At 39.1% G+C, this 14205-nt stretch overlaps 1 protein-coding gene across 3 annotated transcripts in view; it reads right to left on the bottom strand.

Moving 5' to 3' along the window:
* Positions 1-14205, bottom strand: part of STK4 (serine/threonine kinase 4) — a 77926-nt gene extending 63721 nt beyond the window's left edge. The window contains exons 1-8 of one of the 3 annotated variants that reach the window (XM_032767398.2): positions 14052-14205; positions 8929-9009; positions 5810-5938; positions 4112-4226; positions 3378-3542; positions 2767-2934; positions 1510-1647; positions 382-510 (exon numbers count right to left, since the gene is read on the bottom strand). In XM_032767398.2, coding sequence (XP_032623289.1) covers positions 382-510; positions 1510-1647; positions 2767-2934; positions 3378-3542; positions 4112-4226; positions 5810-5938; positions 8929-9009; positions 14052-14083 — 957 coding nt within the window. In that variant the 5' untranslated portion in view covers positions 14084-14205. Of the gene's footprint in view, positions 1-381; positions 511-1509; positions 1648-2766; positions 2935-3377; positions 3543-4111; positions 4227-5809; positions 6034-8928; positions 9010-14051 lie in introns of all 3 variants that reach the window. The other 2 variants (XM_075072290.1, XM_075072291.1) reach the window with 2 other exon arrangements.

Here is a 14205-nt window from a genome sequence, read left to right as displayed (position 1 = left end):
TCTGCTGACTCACTAAGGCACATAGCTCAATACGGTTGAATATAAAGGAGGTGGGAGCGGGCTAATAGAGAGCAGCTACAGGACAGGAGTTGAGCACTCCTAAGCTAGAAAACCCAGGAACAAATCAACGCTGGGATCAGAGACTGAGCTGAACACTATGTAGTATTATTGTTAATTTCTGTATCAAAGCATACAGTGGGATCCTAATCCAAGACTAGGGCTCCTAGGTGTTACGATAATACAAACGACGACAATAATCAGGAGGGAGGAATTTTAGACTCTACCAAATATGTGAACTACTTTAGAGCAGTTTGGGACAGGAACGTACTTGCACATGTCAGTATCAGTATTTTAAAGTTATTGTGTCCATTAAAAACTCACTGAGTTTTCTTCATCATCTTGATCCAATTCACGCTGTTGTGCTTCCCGACGTTTCAGTTTCACATCCATTGCCTCATTAATCAAGTCCCGCAGGATTGACGCGCCTTTGGCACTTTTAACAAATGGATGCTAAAAAGGTAGATATATTTTATAAGCAGCAGATAAGATGACAAAGCAGTAAAACGCTGTTATCCATAGCTATGCCCATCCCTGCTGAATTACAGTTGGGGTACACAACCAAGTAAAAACTTAATAAACTTTTATTTCATAATTTACCCTTTTAGTGATGGAGAATGAGAGATCCGTACTGAATCATAGTACAAGGGCATTTCTGCATGACCTTGCATTCATACTTTATTTCTGAACAATCAAATCTAGAAATGAAGTAATTAATAACACCTAAGATAACACTATGGTTATCGCTTCCCAGTAATAGGCCAACAGTCTGCCTTCGTTATTTGCCTTCTGTTTCTGACATTCTAAGGATTAATTGAAAAGCCATAGAGATAATCCCTGGACAACGCTTCAGAAACCAAGATGCACCTCTGTCAGGGAAAGCAAAAGGTACTTTAGAGAAAAGAACTGGGGCTCCTCTAACATGATGCAGAGGGCAGGTAACCTCCATCAGCTCAAAGACAGCAAAGGGAAGGTTAGTTATTAAAACTCAGAGAGAGCTTTAGAAATTGACTAGCTTTGCTTGTATCTCTGTAAGTAGTAGCCTCTGAGGTCACCGAACAACTAGAGGCAATAGTTGGGATAGCTAGGAAATGGAGGACTTCGACATTAATATAATCAGATATGGCTCTTCTCTAACCATAGGGTCCGTTAAGGGATAACTATTAAGCCATACAGTTTAAGTGCCAGGATTTTGCTCTCAAAATCTTGAAACACTGACAAAAGCCCGGGGGCACCAAGTGTGTATGAGTATGGGAATAGAAAGCAGGAAGAAACAAAAGGTTTAAAAACCTCACACAACTTGATCTGACACTCTACAAGTTGTACAGGGGAAGCATGAAGGGAAACCAACATCTCAAATTGCACAAATACTCATTGCCTGCACCACGGTTTGTTTAGTTAAGAACTCCCTCTGATACCCTCTGAGAGCACCCCAGGTAACAAATACCAGACCTGGAGAAGTTGTGTGGCAGTGGCTCTTTGTTCAGGACTTTTCACAAGACACTGTTTTACAAAGTCCGTAAAGTTCTCTGACCAGAGTTCTGGCTTCCGGAATGTTGGAGGAGGATTTGTAGGAATCATGAAAATTGCCTGATAATAAAAATAAAATAAGTATTGTTCTAGTGTTCGAGTTTGGAAATCTTTAAGATAAAAAAAAAACACAGAACAGACAAACATTTAATCAAAGCATAGGGACAGACACTTGCAAAGTTATTCATGTACCAAAACCCTCTGTGGCGTCTCAAGTTCATATGGCAATGCTATGTACATTCCTCCCCGAAGAGAACAAGAGATTTGTACACCGCACCGGCGTTTCCTCCTATGGCAAAGCCATTATTTTGCATAGAGGGTGACATTTGCCATTTTAAACCATTAAAAGTCCTTTACGAAAAAGGAAAGAGAAAAACAGGTGCATAATACAGGATACTCACTGTATGGACACATTCCATCACTCAAGAGCTGGAACTCCCAAAAGAGCTTTGCCTCTGAAAAATCTCTTACCCAAAATACCACAGTGGAAAGCAATGGAGTAACAAAATGGTGGGAATTACCAATGATCTTGGAGAACCTGGTTCCTTCAGAACATCTCCTTACAGGAACTGACCTCGAACAAAAATACTGGTATACTCTAAATCTAGTGAGAATTAGGATGACAAAAGACTGGAAACAATATGACCAAGTGGAAGTGGAGGAATGGACTCCCCACAGGTGATTGTGGAGACCCTAAGCAAAGACTGGAGCACCGACTGACACAGTGCCTCTAGCAATGTGCTGTACTCCCGAGGAACTATTCAAGATAAGTGATAACACCAGATCTTGGCTGATATTTTGGACCAATAAGCTATGATGGTGACCATGAAAAATTGTGTTTACTGGTGGCTGTGACAAAAAAAAAAAATTCACTTTGGATCAAACCTCAAGACTACCCCATTTCCACGCATGCATATTCTGAACAAACCTGGTAATTTCACATGCTTGACACAAAAGAATCAAGTTGGCAGATTTTCCTTTGAAGATTTTTTTCCCCATTTTACTAATTATTAAAAAGCACAGGTTAAAAAAAATATAAAAAAAAGAGAGAAAGCTTGCTCATTTTCTCTAGGTTAAAAAGCTAGATAGCATCTTGTAAAATGTTTAATCAGCTAACTGCCAACAGAGGCTACCTGCATTCTGCGAGAGAGTTATATTTGAAGAGGCCTCAGTCCTTACCCTCATTGGGTGAATATCCGCATATGGTGGTTTTCCTTCAGCCATTTCTATTGAAGTGATACCCAGTGACCAGATATCTGCTACACAGTTATACCCTATTTCTTGGATCACTTCTGGAGCCATCCAAAATGGGGTTCCTATAACTGTGTTCCGTTTTGCCATGGTATCCTAAAATGGAAGGGGGGTGGGGCAGAAGAACAGACTATTTGGCAAGCAGAAGAAACAAGTTTGCCCGCTAATAAATAAATAACACTGTCCCTAAAGATTATACACAAAAGTTACTCAGTAAGACTGAAATATAAGGAATTTTGCACATCAGGCTTGAAATGCATTGGCAGAACTGTGTGGGGACTCAGTAGAAGACAGTAGGTGTTACTACAGTATGTGCTACTACACACAACTGTTTTGGTGCTTTAGTTCTGTGAACAAGAAAGCCAGAGTGTCAGCCTGCCTCTCCCTCCTCTGGGCCCCACTGTAGTGCATGTGCACTACATTCATGGAAGTGCTATAAACAACTGAATTTAGTATAATCTCTCCAGTAAGTGTTTCACTTCTACCTGCAGGCTGAATGAGAGATTTCTACATACAACCAAAGTAACAATTTTACTCACTGTAAGTTGGCCCGCTACCCCAAAATCTGCAAGTTTAGCATGTCCTTCCGTATTTAGTAATATATTTCCAGCTTTGATATCTCTGTGTATTTTCCTCATAAAATGCAGATATTCTAGTCCTTTGAGGGTTGCTTGTACTATTGTAGCTATTTCCTCTTCTGTCAACTAAAGAAAAAAAAAGCAGTTAGATTGGTATCTCATGCCAAAGACCGACATTTCCTTGAAATACAAATACAAGATTCCCATACCAACTAGCAGAAAATTCTATGCAGTTTCAGTTACCAAGATACAGTATTATCTATGCACAGTACAGGTGGTTTACTTGGTCTCCCTTCATATATTGTATGTGCATGGCCCTTTCACGGGTAACTTGATATTACACCACCAATGTAACTACACATGATCAGTTATAAAAAGCTCAACACTGAAAATCAGGATTCCATTTTTTCAGACATACAGATCATTTTAATCAGAAAACTCACTCAAACGCAATTACATTATCTTCAATGATCAAGTTAGCTACCTAGTTAAACATCTTGGTTTCCAGGAGTCCTGGGCACTTGCAGCTCACAGGATAGCTAATAAGAGCCCTAGATGCTCTGAAAAATCAGGCCAAAGAACTATGCATAGACTACCACAAAGCTACTTAGTATAATATAAAATATGTACTATTTAGACTGGATACTTAAAGCTTGACATTGTATAAATATGGATTGTAAGGGGAAAGGACATACTGTTTTATTTCGTAATCGAATAATATCAGACACAGATCCAGCTCCACAGTACTCCATAACTATCCACAGGTCCGTGTTCTTAAAATAGCTGCCATAATACTTGACTACATGGGGACTATGGAAAATTAGAGAAAAAAAGAGTCAGATGGTGTTAATGAAAGCAATTTTATAAATAGGAGCACAATATAAAGCACAGCCAAAAAAGATGCTAAGAGTTCAGGGTCAGACTTGGGATCCCAGACTTAAGACGGAATATATTACAAGGTTAAGAGTTTGCAGGAAATGCTCATATCCTCCATTTGAGGATTTCCTCTTAAATACTGTAACAACCATTCTTCCCAGTTCTGCAATTTAGTTCTAAGACATGAGCATTTTACTGAACTAATAAGAGTTAGGTCTTTACAGTTTATCTTATCTACAGTTGTTGCCTGGCTGCCCAAGAAACGTTAATATAGAGTAGGTTATTGCATCAGATCATAAGGATGACCCTCTGTCCTTTAGAAAGAAGCCAAAGGCTGTCAAAAATGAAACGGTTATAAAAGGACCAAAAATAAACTCTCTCTGCTCTATGAATCTCTCATGTAAGAATTTAAATTTTGATATCAGAAGAGTTAGTCACCATGTAGGAGTCTCCCAGAATGTTTGCGCAGAGAACAGAGTTCTTCCATGATTCACTATCCCTAGCGCTCACAAGTGGGGAGCAGTTGAGTAAAATGGAAGGTCCCATTTTAGGTCTTATACTCTCTCTTTTAAAAACAAAAACACTCAAAGAAGCCTAATGAATTTTGTAAATTAATTCACAGAATACTTTACGAACAGGTTCTAAAAAGGTTACATTTTATTTCGTCAAACAACAATTACCATTAGGAAGAGGGAATAGCTGTAGAAGTGTACTCGGCAGAATTACAAATCAGTGTGTCCACGTTTTAATACTGAAAATCTCATTCATGTTAAGCTTTTTTGCTTGCATGCAGTTGCAGTCAGACTAGAGGCTTAACACTAAAATAAGTAAGGATTTAGAAATGGTCTGTGGCTTTTAAGTATTCATCCAAGGGAAACACTTTTGTGACAGGAGGGCAGTTGTGTAAATGATCTCTTCATAAGCTTCTCTGCTCTGATAGTTTTCCCAGATGAAATGAGTGAAATCAGTGAGATACGCAGGGCCTGGCTTTCATAACACAACTACCCCACTTGTGCAAGAGTAATTCTGAGTGTCTGCCAACTTAGTCGTATATTTTAATGCACTAAAATCTGCACAGACTAGTGATGGCTCTGCAAATGAGAATTCTGTCACCTTTGCAGACAGCACACTAGCCTGTGCATATGCAAAGTGAAACACACAAGTGGAACTCAGGTGGAGGCATGCTAAGGTGGGGGGTGATGGGAGAGAGAGAGAGAGAACTCATGCATACATTGCCTGCTCTTTCGGTTTTCCAAATAGCACTTATTGTAAACAAATTTATACAGTCTATTAAACTAGACTGAGGAGAGGCCAGTTTAAAACCATTTTAAAAAACTCACTGTAAATCATGTTTCTTTGATAAATGTTGACTAGTCCACCTCAGACAGTGCAACAGCTAGTCTCACTTCTGAGAAGTGTTTAATACAACACAGTGTTTCCTAGATTCAACTACTAAGCAGATCACATGCAATACTTTTCTTAAGGGGTTGCAGGTGGGATTCACTGCAGGCACTTACCTGTCACATTGCTGCATTATGGATATTTCCTTTATGATTTCCTGTAGGTCAGACTCAACAGGAACCTGTTTAATTGCAACAACTTGACCCGTTTCTTTATGAATAGCTTTGAATACACTGCCATAGGATCTGTACCAATCAAAATGTGAAATACTAAATACAAGCAATACAACAGGTTAAAAACTGGCACACTTTTTGGTTTACATTCAGAGGTGCATCACAATCTGGAAAAAAAGGAACACTGTTTAATGACTTCTCCTACTACAAATATCTTAATCGTTGATTTTTTGAACACCACAAACAACTTAGACATAATAAAACAGGAGTATTTGTAAAATTTCATTTAATCTACAGGCTCCTGGGGCTATAGTAACAATGAGAAATACATAGGAAAGATGCTAATCACAACATTCCCAATAACCTTAAAAATCTCTTTTTACCCAAACTCCAGCAAACTCATTTCTCTAAACTATTTTCAATATATATCTAACTGAGGTGCAGTAAAAACTGGTGTATATAGGTTTTTATATCATGCTCATCAGCATAATAACTGAACAACATGACTATACATCTGTCACTTGTTTGTTCTCTCATCTTCTCCCCAAAGGGAGAAACATGTGCAGTGGAGTGTCTTCTTTTGGTAGATTTTTCTCTGTTTGTTCGAATATAAGATATATTTGTTGATATATGTTTATGCTGGAGAAGGCAAAGTGAAAAAAGTTAGCCTTGAACTTGGAACGGAAGGTGATGAGGTTTATGATGGTCCTTGGTGTCTGAGCAAGTTCATCCCAGGGTCTTGGACCAGCCCCTGAGAAAGTTCTATTTCCCACACAACGAATTTTATCCTTATTGTTGAGAGTTCCATTGTGCCAGAGGAGCGAAGCTGTCAACCACAGTCCTCATCCCAGAGCTTTAGACCATCTTGGACAATACTATATATTTTTATATATATATAGGCACATGGTATAGACGTTTCATATTTTGCATGCTTAAAATTATGTTTTCATCCATTTACAAGTAAGGGACAGCAACGATTTCCTATAATGCCATCACATCCATTCATTTTTCAAGAGTTATTGTGGATGCAATAAACTTACAGGCATCAGGGAAGTAAACCAAACTGTCACTTATATCCATCTAATTCATGAAGTACAGTGATAGTGTCCAGATTATCTCAGACTGAGGTAAAGCACTACAATTGTTTCAAAGATGCAGGAAAAATAGGATAACATAGGGGCTTTGTTCCCAGATGAATTAAATGCAGCAAGGATTCTCAGAAGACACGGTTCTGACCCTAAAATAGAGAAATCTTCAGGGCTTGGTGGAGACATAGCCAAGAAAGTCTCTGTATTTCACAGCACCACACAGTAAACACTGTATAAGCTGTTCCAAGATAAGCAAATTAGAAAGACAAAAAGAAATAAGATGTGTTTGCCCCTACACTCCAATATTACCTTGATTTTGTAGAAAAACATATTTGGATAACCCTCTCATCCCAAAAATTAAATCAGCTCTTGCTTCAATGAACAAGAGGATCTGAATAAGAAATGTCCTTTGAGACAGAAGGGCTTAGAATAAATAAGTTTTAATTTCTTATAAAATTGTAAATAAATAAAAAAAACAATTAACTTTTCTGAGGCTTTCAATTTTTTATCACCAACTTTTCTGCCAACATTAGTGTCTACTATAACTATTCCTAAATCCTGTCTCAAAACACAGTTGTCTGTCTCCACTGATATACTGTAATTCAAATAGACCAAATATGTTCCAGCTATCTTGATGGGAAAAAAAACAAAAAAAACCCCCACCTTTTCCAGCATAAGTTTGTACATTGTCAAAGGTTTAGAATTCAACATTGTATTCAGTTATTGCAGTTTCAGAATTTCACACAGCACTTAACTGTTTAACTGGATGCCAATTAGTAAGAATGTACAGTCCATCCATTTTGCCAGAACTAGATATTGTTACTGGGCACAAGTGCAGTGTCAGTTTCGTGGGTTCACCTTGAAAGAGACTACTGAGTTTACAGAAGTTGTCTGTCTCATGATTTTTTCAACATATCTTATTCAGGCACAGTATAGGATTAAAAAGAAGTGCCCAAGTATCAGAATGCAAGCTAACCTCAACTTTTATGTTTCTTCTAGTTAGCATCTTCCCCCTACACCACACTGAACTTCCAACAAGAGGCGCTAAGATGAAAAGGAGAACATTGAATTTCAGTTTTCAAAGTGCAGCATTAATACAGGTCTTCAAATTCTCCACTTAAGAGTAGGGAAGTATGTTTTTTCCCCCTCCTACACTTTGTGGGGTTATATGCTTCCTATTCTCACTATTCTAGCGCTACATATCTTTTGCTTGCCTCTCTGCCTTGATTTACAATTAATTTCTGTTTTTTATACGTCAGTAAGGAGGTGATGTTTTCTAGCTATAGCCTGTACATTAAAAACCAGGAAAATGAAAGGGTTACTGTGTGTAACACCCAACAATTGAAATGGTCATTTTTATTCTTCTATTACTTATTTTATGCTCTACGTTTTAATATTTGGATTAAGAATTAATTTTAAAGAGTTAGACAATTTACAACTACTTATGTTTTTTGATTCCCAATACTTTCAAGTGGGAATGCTGATTCTTCCTGTCTACTTGATTCAAAATGAGGTCACTGCTAAAAAGTATGCTTAAAAATGCAGCTCCAAAGCCAACAGTCCTATTCACTGAATGGAGATACTGAAATAGCAGTAGGTATGTCTATAATACAGTTTTGACAGTCTTTATTGCTTTATCTAGTAAAAAGTTTGTTTATATTAAGGCTCTGTCATCAAAAGAGACATTACATTTAAGCTAGAAAGATGTAGATTTTATTTCCAGACAGTGTCCCTTCAAGCATTTTAAATTTAAACGTTCCTCAGTTTAAAACTGATGTTTACACAACTCAGAGCTTAGATGTAGGTGTTCCAATATATTCAAATTGCCACCTGCCTCAAAAAAGTTCTCTTGTTAAAAAAAACAAAAAAAACAAAAAAAAACAAACGAACCCACAGGTCTTCACAAACAGTCAGCCATTACGTGTGCATGTTCTTGGACAACTTTACATTCTTTACATTGTATAAGACACTCACCCTTCTCCCAGCTTCTCCAGTACATCAAATACTTCTTCTGGTTGCTTGGTCAAACTATCTTCATCTAATTTCTTCAGCTGCCTGTATATACAGAGATGTAGAAATGAAAGAGCTTAAGATTCTGTAATTTGGTTATTTCTGAGAACAGAACTTTAAGCAGAACTCATTTTAAACCATGCAACTCTGACAATTTGACAAAAATACATTTTATCTTAAAATAAAATTTAGTCTGCTTGAGGAGTAAAATACAGTGGTTAGATGTAGAGTGAAGTAAACCGCATTTAGCACAATCAGATCTCCAGGTACTGCTATTTCTTACTACTACAAAGGTCTGAGTCTTACAGGGGGGCAGCATTTTATCAAGCACAAAGATCTACATTTCCTCTCAGTGGCAGGAAACAGTTAGTAGTATGAGAATATATTCAGGATCATTTCCACACCATCTGAAAATCATGCCTCCGATACTTATTGAACAAATCTTCAACAAGCTTGAAGTCTTGTGGCATAAGATTGTGTGGGCTCTTGGCACTAAACTAACATTTTATTAAATTTATGTTCATGCCTTTTTTCCCCCCGTTTTCTTTTTTTTTTTTGGTGCTTTGTGATGCACAAAGAAAAGGTTTGTATTGGGGAGGTTTTTTTCTTGCTTATTTTTCACATTTGAAATTCAGATTTTGTACATCTTGGAAGATTATGAATGACTGGAGAACTGGCAGGATCATGGCATAAAAAATAACAACAACAACAAAACTGAAATCTCATTAACCAAGATAGAAAGTGATTTTTAGTCAGACTGCTTAAGTCTCCTATAGTTGAAACACTTAGGAGCAAAGTTGCCTTTGTTAAAGATTCCTATGCTCATTCAATTTGAAGAAGAAAAAGAAAAAAAAACCTCATTCATCACGAAGCAGCAAGAAAAGCACAAAGTTAGTCTTTGCAGGTTACCTTTAACATATGCTACATACAATCACTACAAGGTTCCAAACAATCCTTAAGGACATGAACTGTCAAAACCTATCCTTTACAATCCACTAAGTGACATAAAGTGACAAGAAAGATACATTGCCTCCATTTGAACCCAAAAGAGCTCAGCTGTGAAGACAAGCATAATTCCTCGCTATCAGTCAATTTTGATTCCCACACTTGAGCCAGGTTAAGGATGAAGCACGTGTGTATGCCTATAACTTATAAATAAATATCTGATGGCTTCTATGGGCTGGAGTTACTAAACATCAAGACAGCAAATACAGATTTTGTATTTGTGATACTAAGGTGGCTCATCAGAGGCTATTAAAAATGTAAAAAAAAAGTTTTGACTAAGATTTTGTAAACCAGGAATAGAAGCCACGCTGTGCTCATTTTCTATTATGTTTATATACAAAAGCAATATAGCAGAAGCAGTACACTCATGCGTTATGTACAATGGCTTCCTGAAATGAAGAAAATATTACAAACAAGCAGACTCAGGAAATGGCGAAATACTGAAAGTAAGTCACTAGCTTCTCTGCAAAGATAAGCATTGAACCAACCAAATGTTACTTGTTTGAAAGAAAAAAAAAAAAAAATCAGTACATAGTCACCATATAAGTCACCATTTCCAAGCAGTGTGAAATGTGGAAATCTAAAGGACAAATACTACACTAAAAAAAGCATCTGAGACCCAACCATTAAGTATCAAGATAGAATTTTAGAAAATCCAAGCACTACACAAGTTCATTAGAAGCCAACTTAACTTCTGTTTCTACTGACACCACCAGAATACTCAGATTTCGAACAAATCAGAAATTCAAGTTTTATTTAATCATTAACTAAAAAGCTCTGAATCAATGATGAGTGAGCCGATTCATTTAGAATCGGTGTACATTTTTAGAGAGGGTTGAAGCCATAAAACCAGCATTACTGTATGAACACTCCAATCTGGGTCAAGTATAGTTAAACATTTGCATAAAGAGTTATATAATAAATGCACAGTAGAAATGTTACTCCATCATTTAAAAAAAAACAACTGCTATCTACGCCACAGAACAAAGGAAGCTGCCTCTTCAGTTCATCATTCAAATATACCGTTAGAAGCAGCTGCAAGCTACCGATAGCATTTTGACAAACTGAAACTTCATTCAATTGAAGAGATGCCTCTAAAACATCCCCTATCTCGGGTTGCTCAAGTACAGCCTGCAGTGAAATGATAGGAAGGTAACAGCTTTATTCAAAGGTTTCACTGAAATCCTAAGATATAACTGGTCTTCACACCCAACAGACATAGCTGTACCTGACACAAATAAGATAAAGAACACTGAGGGACATTAGTAACAGTATACATGGTTCTGTGCATAGCTGTTAAGAATAAACATCTTGTCATCATTCTAATTAGTTTGCACTACAACTAAACATTTTGACCATTTAATGGAAGAGCCATGAGTGCAAAGAACTAACATAATTTCACTTTCTGACAAATAGACATGCATTAGTGACCTTTACTGATACACAACTTATTATTAAAGAGAGACGTTAGCAATTAAACATCTGAGTTCCCCTCCAAACCAATTAAAAAAGCAATCTGACAGCAGACTTGACATCTCTTAGTATAAAAGGTGGGGTTTCTTGTTTTGTTTTTTGAGTGTAAGACTTATGCCTCCATTTTCCAATAGAAAAGGTTTGAGTCATTTGTTTTTCCACAACTTGACAGGGTTTCCTCAAAGGGTGGAGGCCTGATTATGCTAAAGTTGTTTTTGTAAATTCCCTTCTCTGCAAGCCTGATCCCACTGTTAAACTAATCTAGTGGCAAAAAAACAAAAACCAGTTAATGTTTTAATATTACAGATTTCAACTCTATTTCTTTTTAAAGAAATTTGATGCTCCTCATTCATTCAAAGTGTTGTCATTGGTTGTGTTCTTCTAGAGCGAGTCTCCATCTCTCCCCCTCTTTTGTCCAAGGTCCTCAATCTTACAAATGGACATAAGAACACTGAAAAATTCTAAGAACATGTGGACCAAGCAGACCTAACCTAAAAGATAAAGCTGTGTGCAGTCTCACAAGATATGTACATTAATGGAAACAGAAAGTTACCACAACAATCACCCGCAACGGCCACCACAAGTGCGACAGAATTGTTTCTAAGGTATTTTTAAAGTGCCTACCTCTTGAGCTTTAAGTGCTTATTCTTAAAAGGGGCTTACAGAATATTTCATTGGGTCTCCCACTGTGCTTTTGGTTGTCTATTTAGATTGTAAGTGCCTCAGGGCAAGACGACTACCTTCTGAATCTTCTACCATACTGAACATAGTCACAAGTTTAACATACCCTTTTGATGTTCATAGACAGATGCCTTATATAGCAGTATCATTGCTGAAAGACATGTGGCTTTTGTTTTCAAGATCTGGTGTCTTTAAACTCTGTTTGCCAGAAGCTGGGAATGGGCAACAGGAGATGGATCACTTGAGGATTACCTGTTCTGTTCATTCCCTCTGTAGCACATGGCATTGATCACTGTCAGAAGACAGGATACTGGGCTAGATGGACCCAGTATGGCCATTTTTATGTTCTGCTTGCCACACTTAGATTAAGTATTTGCAATTACTCCAGGTTGCATCTTTCTTGTGTAATATTTAACCTACTGAAAAGTCTTGAAATCCCTTAGCTTCATCCTATTCTTCGCTTTCTATGACTTGTGGTTTCACTAAGGTTCCTAAAATAATGCAATTACTAGCCTGAGCAAATTGCAAATGTGATGGAGCGCATGTTTACTCTTAAATTTATCTAATCCCTCTTTAAGAAAAAGAAATTTGTGAGTGTATTTTATTAAAACACAAGGGCACTGAAGATTGGAAATTGTGATGCCAACATTTTAGCTGCACATCAGTAGTGCTGGTGATTGCCACAACAAATTTGTAACCACAACGCAACCACACATAGCCTACTTGACAAAACAGACACCTCTTCTCACAGATATGTAAGGAACAAACTCCTATACCTTGCCCTGGCCACTGCAAACTTTACCTTAGGAGCAAACATTAGAATTTACCGCTCCACTATCAAATTCTTTTTCTTCTATCCCTAATGGATGCAAGGTTTATTACCCTAACATGTATTTAATAACCCCGGCCCTTTATCATTTATCCACATAATTATTATACTTGGGCTCCATACATATTACATTTATTTCCCTTCAGTTGTTTTTTATCCCTTCTTGATGAATTTCTAACACTCCCACTGCAGTATGGTCCACGCACCAATATTAGTGAAGCTGTAGTGACACATGCTGCCTCAGGGGATTTTTAGCCTGCAGAGAAAAGTCCTGTGATGTTGGTTGCTATGTCACCCATCCCACAGCTCCCTGCTCTCCCTGGGAAAACGTGGTATAGCTAAGGGATGACTCACTTACGAACCTGGGCTGATTTTAGAGGATTTAACCTTTCAGTGGGCAGGTTTTTTATTTACATTTCCCACTGCACCAGCCCCCCTATCTCCCTCCTCCACCTCCCAGAGACCAACCCACCCCACCTCATCCCCTGCAGCCTCCGACAGACCAACCTACCCCCCCGGACTCCTACAGACCGACCCACTCCCCCATTCCCTCCGCCTCCCACAGACAGACCCACACCTCCCCTCATCCCGACCCAACCCCTTCATCCCCCACAGACCGTCCCACCCACCTCATCCCCAGCCTCCCAGACCGACCCATACCTTCCCTGAACCCCCCACAGATCGACCCACTCAGTCTCATCCCCCAGCCTCCCACGGACAACCCACCCCCTTTCACGCCCTCATCCCCTCACAGACCGACCCACCCAGTCTCATCCCCCACAGACCGACCCACCCCCCATCTTCCCACAGACAATTCACCCTCCCTCACCCCCTCATCCCCCGGCAGACCGACCCACCCTCCTGTGCCCCCACAGACCGACCCACCTCCCCACTTCCCGACCCACCCAGTCTCATCCCCCACAGACCGATCCACCCCCCATCCCTCAGCCTCTCACAGACCGACCGACCCACTCTCCTTCATCCCCCAACCTCCCACAGACCGACCCACCCCCGCCATCTCCCACAAACGGACCCAACCTCCTTCATCCCCCAACCTCCCATGACCCAACCCCTAGTCCCGACACCACAAGTCCCTCACCGGCGCGGGTTGCGCAGCTGCACGGTCTCCATGGCGCCCTAAAGCAGCAGGGCAGGGGGCGCGCTCACTCTTCCATGACTCCAGCCGCTCACTCCCGGCGCTTTTCCAAAGCCACTTCCGCTTCACTTCCGCCTCCTCTCTACACACCGGAAAC

Source organism: Chelonoidis abingdonii, chromosome 14 (assembly GCF_003597395.2).
Source record: "Chelonoidis abingdonii isolate Lonesome George chromosome 14, CheloAbing_2.0, whole genome shotgun sequence".
Lineage (NCBI taxonomy): Eukaryota > Metazoa > Chordata > Testudines > Testudinidae > Chelonoidis > Chelonoidis abingdonii.
The sequence above is the reverse complement of the archived record's forward strand: the minus strand, read 5'-3'. Positions and strand labels throughout refer to the sequence as shown.